The sequence below is a fragment of the Aplidium turbinatum genome, chromosome 5 (genome assembly GCF_918807975.1).
Source record: "Aplidium turbinatum chromosome 5, kaAplTurb1.1, whole genome shotgun sequence".
Lineage (NCBI taxonomy): Eukaryota > Metazoa > Chordata > Ascidiacea > Aplousobranchia > Polyclinidae > Aplidium > Aplidium turbinatum.
Genome location: NC_137476.1, coordinates 36,117,736 through 36,132,122, shown reverse-complemented (window position 1 = coordinate 36,132,122; position 14,387 = coordinate 36,117,736). Strand labels below are relative to the sequence as shown.

At 34.4% G+C, this 14,387-nt stretch overlaps 1 protein-coding gene and 1 pseudogene across 1 annotated transcript in view; both read left to right on the top strand.

Annotated features, from left to right (window-relative positions):
- The window catches only part of LOC145771225 (receptor-type tyrosine-protein phosphatase epsilon-like), a 33,745-nt gene extending 19,934 nt beyond the window's left edge, over nucleotides 1-13,811 (top strand). Inside the window, exons 12-22 of the mRNA XM_082582959.1 lie at nucleotides 3,333-3,467; nucleotides 3,698-3,846; nucleotides 7,748-7,883; nucleotides 8,615-8,718; nucleotides 8,903-9,012; nucleotides 9,622-9,695; nucleotides 10,290-10,409; nucleotides 10,972-11,115; nucleotides 11,815-11,960; nucleotides 12,717-12,852; nucleotides 13,537-13,811. Of these exons, the coding sequence (XP_082439085.1) occupies nucleotides 3,333-3,467; nucleotides 3,698-3,846; nucleotides 7,748-7,883; nucleotides 8,615-8,718; nucleotides 8,903-9,012; nucleotides 9,622-9,695; nucleotides 10,290-10,409; nucleotides 10,972-11,115; nucleotides 11,815-11,960; nucleotides 12,717-12,852; nucleotides 13,537-13,596 (1,314 nt within the window). The 3' untranslated portion in view covers nucleotides 13,597-13,811. The remainder of the gene's footprint in view (nucleotides 1-3,332; nucleotides 3,468-3,697; nucleotides 3,847-7,747; nucleotides 7,884-8,614; nucleotides 8,719-8,902; nucleotides 9,013-9,621; nucleotides 9,696-10,289; nucleotides 10,410-10,971; nucleotides 11,116-11,814; nucleotides 11,961-12,716; nucleotides 12,853-13,536) is intronic.
- Nucleotides 1,615-2,460, top strand: LOC145770134 (uncharacterized; annotated as a pseudogene).
- Nucleotides 13,812-14,387: the final 576 nt, after the last annotated feature.

Genomic DNA, 14,387 nt, shown 5'->3' with positions numbered 1-14,387 from the left:
TGGCGCTGCATCGACGGGTGATTTTTGAATTTAACGATAAAAAGGATGATATCATAATAACACCTTCAAACTGTAGTGTTGCAGCGGCTAAAGTCACAGCACCTCGTCTATTCAAGAATCTGGATCCAGGAGTCCGACCAATCGTCACGAAGTCTAAACGTTTTAATCCAGAAGATCAGCATTTTATTCGTCAGGAAATCAACAAACTCCTTGCTGATGGGGTTATAGAGCCTTCTACTTCACCTTGGAGAGCTCAAGTTTTAATCGCAGATGACGGACGCCATAAAAAGCGGATGGTAATAGATTACTCTCGCACCATTAACAAGTTTACACTTCTTGACGTCTTTCCTTTACCAAGAATTGATGACCAAGTGAATGCAATTGCCCACGGAAAGATATTCAGCACATTAGATCTAAAGTCAGCTTATTACCAAGTTCCCCTGTGCATGGAAGATCAAGAATACACTGCATTCGAAGCCGTAGGGAGACTGTTCCAATACTGTAGACTCCCTTTCGGAGTTACAAATGGAGTATCAGCATTTCAAAGAATTATAGACGATATTATCCGCAAGCATAAACTCCGAGGGACATATGCATATTTAGACAACATCACAGTTGCTGGAACAAGTAAAGAAGATTATGATCATAAGCTCAAAGCTCTCTTGAAAGCTGCTGATGAAGAAGGTTTAACGTTTAATGATTCAAAATCTCTTATTTGCAAATACGAAATCGACGTACTTGGCTACAGGGTTTCTCACGGAGTAATCAAACCAGATCCCTCAAGATTGCAACCACTACTGGATTTACCCGTTCCAAAGTGTAAAACTGAACTTCAAAGAGTCGTTGGGATGTTCGCTTACTACGCTCGTTGGATACCCCAATTCTCACAAAAGGTACGTCCACTAAACCTTGCAATTACTGGAAACACCTTCCCCTTATCTCAACTGGCGTTACAAGCTTTTGAATCATTAAGACAAGGACTTATGAATACTTGTCTATCGTTTATTCGTGATGACTTGCCTTTTCAGGTTGATTGTGATGCATCTGAACATACAATAGCTGCAACTTTAAACCAAGGGGGGAGACCGGTAGCCTTTTTCTCAAAAACACTTTCAAAATGTGAAAGAGCGTACCCTGTTGTAGAAAAAGAGGCTTTAGCTATAATCGAAGCAGTTAGACGTTGGTGTCACTATCTTCATGGTAAAAAGTTTAAATTAATTACTGATCAACGAGCTCTTTCATTTATGCTTGACCCAACTAGCAAAGGTAAAGTCAAAAATGCCAAAATTTAACTTTGGAGAGCAGAACTGGGTTGCTTCGACTACAGTGTAGAGCATCGGCCAGGAGTCGATAACGTTGCTCCTGACACTCTATCTCGTTCCAAAGTGATCTCTAGCTACTCTCAACAACCCAATCTAAAAGACATTCATCGCCAACTTGGGCACCCGGGAGTCACTCGTCTTTGGCAATTCACTCGTTCGTGTTGTGAAGTGAAGCCTGCCTCGCTATCACAGCTTGGATAAAAACCAACATTTAATACGTGCCACGAGTCCCTGGGAGAGAATAAGTATCGATTTCAAGGGTCCAGTAAAAGGTGTCAAACCATACATTTTAATGGTTATTGACGAGTATTCTCGTTATACATTTGCTTTCGCATGCAAAGACCAATCCTCATCAACGGTGTTAAAGTGTTTATCAGAACTTTTTGTACTATTTGGCGTTCCTGGATACGTACATAGTGATAGAGGTTCGGCCTTTATGTCCAATGATGTAAAAACCTACCTTACAAGTAAAGGTGTGGCTACCAGTAGGAGCACACCATATCATCCCACTGGTAATTCACAAGTAGAATGAACGAATCAAACTATTTGGCAAACCGTACAGTTAATGTTACATGATCGTCATCTTCCGCAGGAGAGGTGGTAAGAAGTCCTACCTGACGCTCTACATGCAGCACGATCATTATTATGTACCAGCACAAATGCTACGCCGCACGAACGTTTTCTTAGGTTTGAACGACGTTCAATGCTCGGGAAGAGTTTACCTGGTTGGTTGCTCCAACCAGGATCTGTCTTGCTTCGTCGGTTTGTCAGGAACAAGGACGAGCCATTAGTAGATGAAGTTGAATTGCTCGATGCGAACCCTAGCTTTGCACATGTTCGATATCCAAATGGCCGAGAATCAACTGTATCGACTACAGACCTTGCTCCTTGTCCGCAAAAAGAAAAACCAGCAGAAGACAACAACGTTACCGCCTCACCCGAACTACTGGATTTAAATTCACAACCTGCACTTGAATCACCAAAGTCCGGACTTGAATCTCCAAAGTCTACACCTGAAAATCCGGTTGTTGAACACTCGCAGAAACCGGTCGTAATCGATGTTGAGGTTCCTGCCCTTTGCAGATCCTCTCGGGTACGAAAAGAACCTGACCGATATGGAGCTTATGTGAAACATTGATGTATCTATTTTCTTGAGACAACAAGTATCGAAATTTTAAACATGTTCATAAATCAGCGGGGAGGAATGTGATGATTGCTTGCCTGTAGTTCACCTTGTTTACTCGCTTACGTAATCTTGTGTGCCCTAGGTAATTGTACGCTTTTCTAGTTCTGTACTCTAGCCTTGCCATTGTTTCATCTTGTAGTTGTACTGGCAGAACCAGGAGAATAGAATTGTGCAGAACTATGTCTACCGTAGATATATTTAGTTAACCTTATATTTGTTTTGTTTGTTTAGCACGAATTTAAGTTGATTAAAGCCAAGTTATGTTTCTAGTTTGGTTTATTTCGTAACACTGAGGAGCAACGCATTTTACGACAAATACAGCGCTATATAAACCCAAACATTATCATTATTATGATAGATGATGGTGATGGTTTTCTGCTAAATCGTTGAAGGTAGTAAGATGCATCTTACTTTTTCCAGCAAGTGCATTGCTTTGTAACAGATTACAGACAAGAACTGTACCATGTGACATTCATCAAATGAACCAGAAAGTCTGTACATCTTAGATGACGATACCAAAGACTGGCATCTCTCCAGTAGCCTCTCATTGTATTCAGGAAAACAACAACATAGAGGTTAAAATGATAGACCCTCAGCCTCAAACGCTCATATTATGATGACAATCCGCCAGTCAAGATAAATCTTTTTAGAACTGTACAGTAACTTGGAACAATATAGGCTAAAATGACATATAAAATTATATTAATATAAAATTTGCCATAATATAACATTTCTGCACGACGTTGTTTTAATACCTATAAGATACCGTAAATAGGAAATAAATTTTCTAAAATCTGTCTAACATTATCACTTGTCATTTGTAGACGAAATGTGAGCAATATTGGCCTTCGAAAAACTCTAGTGTTCAGCACGGAGATTACAAAATCAAATCAAAGTCTGAAAAGAAAATTGGCGAAATAATCAAAAGAACATTTTCCATCAGTAATGAAAAAGATGAGGTAAAGTGCATTTGAATATGAACAGTTTAAAAAATTGTCTGTTTGTAGCAACTCTCTTTTTGAAACCTTGAAAATGAGCGGAAGGAAAATTCTACATGCTGGTCGACCTGTTTAGTGTTTATCCACTTGCAAAAGGCACAGCTACTGCTCAGTCCAAATGCTTACGAAATACAAATATGCAAAATTTTTCAATTAAACCTCCTATTTTTTCAAACGGTGTTGTTTCTTAGGAGAATAGAACTGTCGTGCAATTCCACTTCATTTCCTGGCCGGACCACGACGTCCCAATTACGACATCTGGAATGACTCTTCTCAGGATTTTGGTGAACTCTGAATATTCAGCGGCAAAGTCACAAGCTCCAATTGTACTGCACTGCAGGTTTAACAAGAACATTAAAAATATTTTTCATCTATGAAATCGCGTTGTTAATTTTGCTGAAACAGGTTAGAAAATTACTCTAACCCAAATTCTTGAATATTTGTAATATAAACTAATGCGCTTCGTTATGTGATTAGTAATACACGACTTTTGTTCTATGTTAAAACAAAACTAGCCGTTACGTCATGATAAATGTTAGCAACTCCACTATTTTATCAGCTTCAGGTGATGTGGCTGTTCAATATTCATTTACATACACACTGTACTGTTATTTATCTTAACACTTTGCTCCTCAAAGGGAGGCCAGATTTGGCCCCCCCCTCATATTTCCTTTAATTATTTGAAGCACAGTAACGCCATGCACTTGGTTTTTCTTGACTTTTCCTAAAATTGCCAGGCGGATCTGATGATATTAAATTTGATGCTAAAAGTTGTGTAGTTTTCTTGTAAATTCAAGATTTTGGTGAATTTTTGCTATTTCTAGCTCACTTCCAGCAAAGCGTGAAATGGATTACATTGCGATAACAAGCCATAAGCTCATAATTGCTTCGTGCATCGATATGCGCGAGCAGAGAGAAACATCCTCTTGGTTTCCTTTGTTTGGTTTGACCTCAATAATACAAAGCGCGTTATTTCTTATGCCACAAAAGAAAAGCCAGTGATCACAAAGCTGTTAATTAGAAACAATAATAGCAAACGTTTTTTGCGTTATCAGCTCTACAAAGAAGAATAGCAATCCACGATCAAAATAGTAGGCTATGTAGGCCACAAACTATTCAAAACAGTTGTTTCAAGCAGATAATATTCATTGACGAATAAAAAACGTTACAATAAGAAATCTTCTCTTGGGTAAATGCACGAAAACCTGGTTTCGAAATAAACGTTCTATGGAAATGCTCTCATTGACAAAACTTGCAATTGAGGAAATGTATCACTGCAAATGCTTTTGGGAGAGGCCGAAGAAATGGCGTTTTTGCAAACAGTAATTGTGAGATACATTCAAAATTATGAGATAGGCTCCATTTACACGTAGCACCTAACTCGATGGCTACAATATGTCCCTTCCCTGCTTTATGTCGCCTACTTGTTGTTATGTCCTGCATTTTTGTTTCACAGTGCACTGTGTGTTGTACCAAAGAGCGCAAAATGAAGATGATAATGCCTCATCTACATTACTAAATATTTTGTAATGTAGAAGAGGCATAAAGCTAGGCGTCACATCAGACAAACAACAAATCAGCTTTTTTCATCATTGATTCAACATCTGAATACGTTGCGCCAATGTATAAGAGGCCAGCTATTGTGAAGACCCGCCATTTATAAACGATCCGATTATACCAAAAGTGGGACAAATTAGTGGATCAAAGAATGAATAAACAATGCTGAGAAAACTAAATCTAAGTGACGAACAATACCCATATCTTCATTTATCTTTGAAAAATGCTGCCTAAACTTATCCACAAAAAATACCGTAAATAACGGCAAGGATCCCGAAAGCAGAATTTGCTCGACTTTGGCATGAATGTAGTCAGACATCTTCAGTAATAATTCCACACATACAATAACGGGCTCTCAACGGCTGTAAGATACATAATAATCAACCTGGTTCTGGGCGGTTTGTGTAACAGCTTAGGGGAAGACACTACTTGAAATGATGCACCACACAAAAGATTTTCAATGAAGACTGAGTCTAAAAACCGATGTGGATTGTGCTGCACAATGACTTCAAGTTTAGAACAGAAAAGGCACAAAAATGTCACGATAAAAATAAAGACCTTGTGGGAAATTTTCGAGAATCATAACACGATGCAAATACCATAAACGCGTAGTTTGCATGCTGCTCTAAGCTGGCCGGCAACCACAAAGGTAGACAATACAGGCAGTTTATAATTCGAACAGGGCAATAAACATTATAAATACGTAAACCGACAATTTTCTTTTACAAACGTTTTACGTCTAATGGTAAATTTTCCCCCAACAATTTTTTGTGAAGCGCTTGCAAACCACGGTTTTGTAAAATAATTCATCATTATTATTTTTTACTTCTCGGATATTGTAAAACGTCATCAGCAAAATCACAAAAAAAAATTTCATTACTTCAATGTAGTAGGCCTAAGAATTTTTTATAGAATTGTAGCCACGTTGTTTCAACAAAGAAGCCATTTTTTGGCAATATAAAGTTATAAAAAATAATTTGCAATCCTGCAAATGTTTGGAAAGAATCTAGGAAGTCTTCTCACAATCTGGCACAAAATGATTATGTTTATTGTATCTCTGCAATATTTTTTACGACAAACTTTGAAGCTTCGTTATAATCATTTTTATCTTTGAATTCAAAAGTTAATTTTTTTTTGGCCAGAAACATAATCGCTGCCTTGCTGATGTTGTCGCATTTACGCGTATTTTTTGTGCTTCAAACAATGACGACCCAGTCAGCAATCCATTCCTTTTACATTGATTCAACATTTGTAAACGTTAAATTTATGTAGCTTTGCTGACTGTGGGTTATTTCACATTTCCTTTGTTTACGCATGTTCCTCAATTCGCTGTTGCATTGTTTCGACGCTGGCGGACTAAAAATGTTATTTTAAATTGATTGACACAATCTTCAATAAAAAGTTTAGCTTCGAACTTAGCTTTGTTGATGTAAATGCTGTATTGTTGGTGGATGTAATTTATGAGTCATGTTTATAAACACCCGTAAGCGAAATGACTTATGATGTAGCTTGCATGATATTTGTGATGCGACTTGACACAAATCCACTATTTCAAAAGCACCTAATTTGAACTTAGAAATTTCAGATAATTTCAACAACTTGTTCAATTGTCTTCTCTCTACTAAAAATATTCATACTACAAACTCAATTGTAGACCTAAAATACACAAACGAAGATGTAAACAGCTATTCAAGCAGGCTAAGGTGTTACTTATGAGAAATTTGGTTCCATAAAACTAGAAGCTAGCCATGAGTTTGGGAATGCATTAGTTTAGGACGAAAATGTAAGACAACAAACGCAGTTTTGTTTTTTTTCAAATTCGTGTAACAATATTACTCTGATTGTAACTATTTTAGAATCAGTGAGTAGCTTACAATAAGATTTGCTCGCAAGTCGTAAATTCTAATCAATGCAATGATTCGGCACACCGCACACACACTTCGTGCGTTCGATCGAGCTCTTTGTTATTCAGAAGTTTGCATGAAATCGGATTAGCACGGTAATTAAATAGCGGCAAGATAAATCAAAATTGTCGTTTTTGGGTACCTTTGCAAAAATTGAAATATCAAGTTTAACATACAAAATTTTAAAATAATGACTTTTCAAACTTATAGACAAATGATTTTTTTTCACACCAGTGCAACTTTTGTTGAAATAGCATCAGCAGATAACACGTAACAGCTGATTGAATTTGATCCAAAAACGGCCCCCCCTTGAGCAGTTAACTTCCAAAAAAACGTTGAAAAGCAAAGGGTTAAAGTTCATTACTGTACAGTAGTTCCTAGAAAGGTGAATCAAACAAAGCATTAACTGCATTCCACAAGAACTATTGTAGTATAGGATTACGAAAGTTGCTGTGCAAATCCTCTGTGTTTTTTGTGTTTTTTTTTTGTTATTCTGACTAGTCTTCCAATGCTATGATTAATTTGAGATTTCTGTCATAGCAGTTGTTTTACTAAATGTCTGATTCAACAAAACAGTGCATAGGTTTTACACTAATAAAATAAAAAAATAATGCCAATAATTTATTGATGCTTTTATTCTTTAAAACCCATTGTAACAGTATTGATTTTTAAGCTATGTGATTGCAGTAGCTTTGTAATGTATAGTTTAATCATTTCATTATTCTGACTAAAGTAGAGTCGTTTCTGGTTTGTAAATAAAAGTTTTTTTATCTGAATCAGCGCCGGCGCTGGACGGACAGGTACATACATTGCGGTAGATAACTGCATGGAAGAATTGGATGCAACTGGTAAAGTGGATGTGGTAGCTGCTGTGCTAAAAATGAGAAAAAATAGAAAAGATATGGTGCAAACTGCTGTAAGTTTCAAAAAATCTTATGATATTTATTATATTTTGAAAATAGTTAAACTGCAAAGTAGGCATGGTTTAAAATACGTTTGTAATAATTTACTGTATATATATATTTTTTTTTAAATACTGTTAGTTGATTTTTTTCTGCAGTTACACTACTTGACAAGCAGACAGTCTAGCACTATGTGGGACATATAGAAACGAAGAACTATTACAGGCAACTTGAAACATCATAACTATGCAAAGTATCTTTCGCGCAAGAAGAAGATTATTGAAAAAATTATTGAATCCTAAATTTATTTATACTACATTCCATCCCATTCTCTTGTTATGTGAAAACGATTAAGCTGAATGTCATTGTAAAAATAAAATAAACACCTAATCAAGGTCAAAATAAATAGCAAAGAAATGGTGTAGCAGATTTGCTGTAGTGGTTAATACTGGGTTGTCGAAATCCGGAGTGGTTTGTTAAGAAAACCTGCCAATAGAAAGGAAACAACTAATCTATTCTCTATAGTGCTTAAAGGCTGAAGCTTATCTTCTTACATCCTGTGCTTGACATCTAGTGTGAAACAATCCTTAATTACTTTCAAGGGTGTAGCTTAAAACACAAAACATTACTGAATGAACCTCTATTGAATCGTCCATCACGTATGTGGCTGTTTTCACTAACACTATTGGTTTATAATTTAATCTAACCTCACTTATGCTCACTATTTATCATTGTAATTCAACAGAATCAATATATCTATGTCCATCAGTTGCTGTTGGAGAATTACATCCTCCCTTCCACAGACATATTGATAACAGAATTTTCAAGTGTTATGTCACAAAATCACTGGTAAGTAAGATAATTATCATGTTGCTATATCAATACAAATAGTATCATTAGTCCAAAATTTTAAACTGTTATTCATATTTATTTTATTTAGTATTAGAGTTATAAGTCCAATTGCCTAAAGTTTTTGTTGAAGGTTTTGTTTGCGTAGAAATAATTTGTTCGTTGTTGTGATATCGTATATCAGGGAAAAGAAGTTGGAGTATGAATTTCAACTCTTCTCTCGCCTAGCAGCAGAAAACTCCTCTGAAGCTGCTGACAACGTTTACCAGAATGAATCGTTTCAAGCTAACACCAGTATGTTTATATCTGACCATCTATTTGAAGAGTGTAGTTTTAAAAATAAACAATATTTTTATATTATATACACATATTTATAAGCCTGGGGTAAACAAGGGAAAACAGACTTTGTATAATTGTTGAATAAAATATAACAGTAGATCTAGATTTATTAAAATTTATAAGTAGCCTATATATCTTAGGAGCAAAATGGTTGGAATGCCTGGTTACTCTAATCAAACATGAGAGCGCCTAAAATGTACATACTAAACTGTTCAGTAAACAAACGTTTCGAAAACTATACTGTCTTCATCTTCAGCGCTATAAATGTTTTCATCCTCAGTGCCATAAATATAAGTGCTATGTTCATTTATTGCTGAACATGATTTTAATATCTACTAGAGTAGTCTTACATCACTTTAGTAGTTTAAAATTTTTCTAGTGAACTGCAGAACAAGAAATTATTTTATAATTAAATATTTGAAATTTTTTTATGAACAAATTTGATATTTGTTTACAACAATGCATCAAATTATGATTAATCCACTAAAACCGTATTTTGTGACAATATCAGTTTGTGTTTTATGATAATGATTTAATAACAATAGAAAATTAATTCCTTTCTAGATGCATGGAACCAAGTAAACATCACTCTTAAAAACCAAGACAAACCAATTAAAATGGATGCACATTTCATTAACGTAAGTTTTTTTTACAACTCTAGGGCCTTTCTAAATCGAATGCATAATAAACCATTGTATTAACAGTAAAAAGTTAATGGTGTGACAAAATCAGTACTAAAGCTTTGTTAATTGGTAACTTTAACCCAATAATTCGACTAGAGTGAGTGATATGAGTTGTAGGCTAATTGCAATAGTGAAGACTGCTTACGAAGAAAAAAGTTAAAATACTTTGTTGAGATGTAACCGAATTAAAGGTCACATTTAAATGTTGTACCATAAATGTTCACCTCTCGATTACATACCACCTTTGGCTTGATTCAGTATCAATCAGATGGAATAAAATTGTATCCAGCCATGCCTGAACTGCTACACCTATTCATTGATGGGGCCATCAAAACACACAAATTTGTCCAAACTTCAAAAATCAGGCAATTTGACGGTCGTTTGATTTTAGACTGTCCACAGACGGCATTCTCGTTGGTTACAACACATTTCGCCAATGCAGAAATACAGTACATTAAAAAATTTTCTGAAAAACAACGAGCTTTACTTGTGAAAATTCCATGCAAATCTACTACCTCCCGATTATTACTGCAATTTGTTACTGTTTAGAGTACAAGATACCCTGGAAGCTTTATCGCGGCGTCATCCCCAAGAGCGGGGAAGGAGCTGGAATTCTGGTCGATGATTGTTCAACACAATGCGAATATTGTAGTCGCTTTAGAATCAACTGTAAGAGACTGTGGTGGCGATATTCCTACGGATTAACTCTATTCGAAGTTTGATATAACATTCACAACAGATCGTAGATTTCAATCAAACTTCATCCCTTAGTCTTCAAGTCACACTTAGTCAAAGAATTTCTTGAAATTTAGTCATAAGCTACTTATCATGCAGGAAGTTTCTAAAAAGTAACCTCCAATTTTTTGCACTGCAAATTATACAAGGAGAGAACTTTTTTAAAAACTATAGTAGTTCTCTGTGCTGTTCAAAACTATTTAGCTTTCACCAAGTGTATCTTTAAGGATCAACTTGATTACAAATTTTCTTTTTATTTATGATAAAATGTTATCAAAGTCTATATTTCACATGTTCTTTAAATTCTGTGAACTTTAAATTGTCTTTCTTTAAAAATTAGCTTTTTTTTCTACTCACTGTTCAGCTTTTTTAATTTTTTTTTACGTTTGTAGCAACTTATGCTGTAGCTTTGCACCGTCTGGTATTGATACGAATTCTTTAAAGTAAAGTTAGGTCGATATAGCATCAGAGCTAAAGTAACTATGTCCACTTACAGAATGAAGATGTTCTCACGTCAAAGCCAAGGCAAGATGGAGAAGTAGTGGACCTGAGAAATGTCATGATTTCTATTCAGCAAGTGACAGAGTCCAATGATATAGTAATTCAGAAGCTGCGTGTTTCTTTTAAAGACAGTACAGCGGTATGAGGCTATTTGAAACCTTGGGGTAGATTGAGTCGTTGTTAGATAGTAGGCTACTCTGAATATACACTATACTGTACAAAAACAAACTTTTTCAGCCATTTCTAGATCTATTGACGAGTTTAGTCCAAAAACTGTATGTCATCTTCAACCATACACTCCTTTAGAAAACTAAAGAAGTCTATGTCTTCAATAGAAACTTTGCTTTAATTTATATTTTAATTATGTATTGACAAAACCTTTTTCTTTTTTGTGTACACTTTATGTGTATTTTCGAACTTGTATGTCTCAAGTGATTAACTTTGAAAATATCATTGACACTATGACACCATGATAATGATAAATCACCAAAGTATTCTCTGAGTTTTGATTTTATGCATTAAATTAGTTCTGTAGATAAGCTGTAAATGTAGAACTTTAACCATCCTTGGAAACAAAATTGCTTATCTCTTACCCAAAAATGTTAAGTTTTAAACCAAACAAGTCGATTTATATTTATTATTATTTAAATTTATTTTTATTATTGATTTATGTTTATTAAATGAGATATTAAATGGACAAAATGTTAAAATTTGTTCGTACTGTACATCAAATTTTTCTTTATAAAATTTAGTTATCTTATTATTTTTACTAAATTTATTCGGCTTATAAAATAAAATTCACACGAAGAGGCCTACATATAATTTTGTATCATTTTAGTCCACGGTTGATGTCACACATGTGCTCCTTCGATGCTGGAACGACACTTTACCACCACCAAGCGTAAATAATTTTCTAGAAATTATTTCAAAAATAAAGTTGTCAATGGAAGTCCACTCGGGATCTACAGCTCTCGTTTATTGCTTGTGAGTGCAGTCACGTTCCTTTAATCAAAATACAAACAATTTTTTTTATGATATTTCTGTGCAGGTGTACAGACATAGTTTGTTTTAATTAATTTAATATCATATGTAGATCTTCTTCTTCATGTAGATTGTAGATAAAGTGAGATTATTTCTTAATACACATAAAACTTTAGGTTTTTTTTAATCAAAACACTAACAGTTAAACCTTTGAATATAAATAATCAAACTTTGTATTGCAATAAATGGAAATAGACTTAAAATCTAAGCTTGTTTTCAGATTCAAAATCTTAATTGCTTTTTATCAAACTATAATTTGAACATTGACCAAACATAAATAAACAGGAAAATATCAATAAATCAAAAATATTATTATGACACAGCGTAGTAATTAAATACAAAATAAGACTGTGTACCTGGCATTTATTTATGTAACAATGCTTTACACTATTTTGGTGAAAGCAAACAAGGCTACCGCACGATGTTAAGAATGCTTACCACATTTAAAATATATTACTGTGACATAAACACAATAGTTTAAATTTGCTTGGCTTAAATTTTTCCAGTGAGCCTAACTTTGGCATTGAGCTTTTTTTTAATGAAAGTGATAATTATTGTATGTTGTAGAATAATATAATAATAAGCTAGAATATAAACAAAATACAATATGTAGAAATATCATAGGAAAACAAATTATATCAAACAGAGACATAGTTGTATTAAAAAATATGCAATAATACTGTAATACAATCGTTAAAGGAACGGGAGGAACAGAACCGGACTTTTTCTCGCTGTAGCGGATTCCACAGAACAAATCAAAACTGAAAATAAAGTTGACATTTTCCGGACTATCAAAGATTTGAAGGATTGGAGATGTGGCATGGTAGATACCTTGGTAAGAAGATATATGATTTGTAAAGTGTTCTTTCTGAGGATATATAGGATAGAAGTTCATCCATTTTTTCAGTGACCATGTTGCGTAGCGAAAACTGCATAAGTACTAAAAATATCGACAAGCTATCTTTGCATGTAGCCTAGTATGCTAACGTGTTATTTTATTATGGCTTTTATCGTAGGATATGTGGTCGCTAATGCGGAGATATTTTATGTACACATCAGTGTAATATGAGAATGGTCTTATTTCAATCCCATAGCTTTTATATCCTCTCTGAAGCAGTGTCTTCCATTTCTTTACGTTTTTCTCTTTTTTCCTTCATAAATCTCGTTGAACATTTATATTATGTAATCATTTTATTTTATATGTATTGTTTATCAAAAAAGAAATGGTTATATTGTAAACTCAGAAATATAAATTTTATTAGGATAAACTTTCTGGAACCTTTGCAATGAACTAATTTTTTTTACTGTACATCTTCTACAACTTGATCAGCAAATACTGTCACCCTGAACAAATAATAAAAGAAGAAAAAACCAAAGGCCATCTGAAATAATTTTTGCTTTTCTAGAACGTAGCAAAATCAAGGCAGTGTGTTGATGCCAAAACAAACCAAAATATTTTGAATTTTTGTTTTGAAGTTACTAAGTAATGCAGGTAATTATCTTCTTATATTACTTCCAGGAGTTGTACAAAGCGTGTTATCTGGTCATCAGCGAGTACCTAGCGACCAATGCCATTTAGTCAAGCATTCGAAAGATATAAACAGTTGGTTAAACTGAATACTGAAAAGTTTGGGTGTTCATCAGGACAATTATCGTTTCTAGCACTAGTTGCTACGTTCATCTGATGAAATTGAAAGTAAAATTAACAACAAACAAGATGGTTTATTGCTTCACTGACGTTTCGCGCACCATGACAATGCGCATCCTCAGAGCGAATAACATACAAAATAAAATTTCACCAGGTTATATACTGCAGTGCGATTGAAGGCAAGAAAAAATAAAATAAAACACGCAATATTTTAAAAAATTGGCCAATAATGTTTGAGCGGTTACTTTCCTCGTTAAATTACGTAAAAAACTTCCAACAATAAACATAAAAATTCGAAGCGGTGACGACCAACAGAAAAAGTGCGATTGAAGGCAAGAGAAATAGAACACAATGTTTTTAAAGATTGGCTAATGATGTGCGGTTACTTTCGACGTTAAATTACGTAAAAACTTCCAACAATAAACATAAATTCGAAGCACTGAAGACCACTAGAAATTCGAGACAAAATTAGATTGCAATGACTTTTCTAACTGTGTTTAAGTAGGCTTGAAGCCTGCATGTCGAGACAATAATGATTTATAAGGTTTTGGTAAAAGGTTTCCGTCGTTCCGGTTGAGTACATTGCACTGTTTGGATGTGATGTTGATGAAGCAACTTTCTGCGGTGGTGCGTTGATAATAATTACTTTCATTTTTCAAAATTTTTGTTTCTGACCAGTTAATTTTGTGATCCTCTTCTAACATATGTGAACAGAGGGCTGA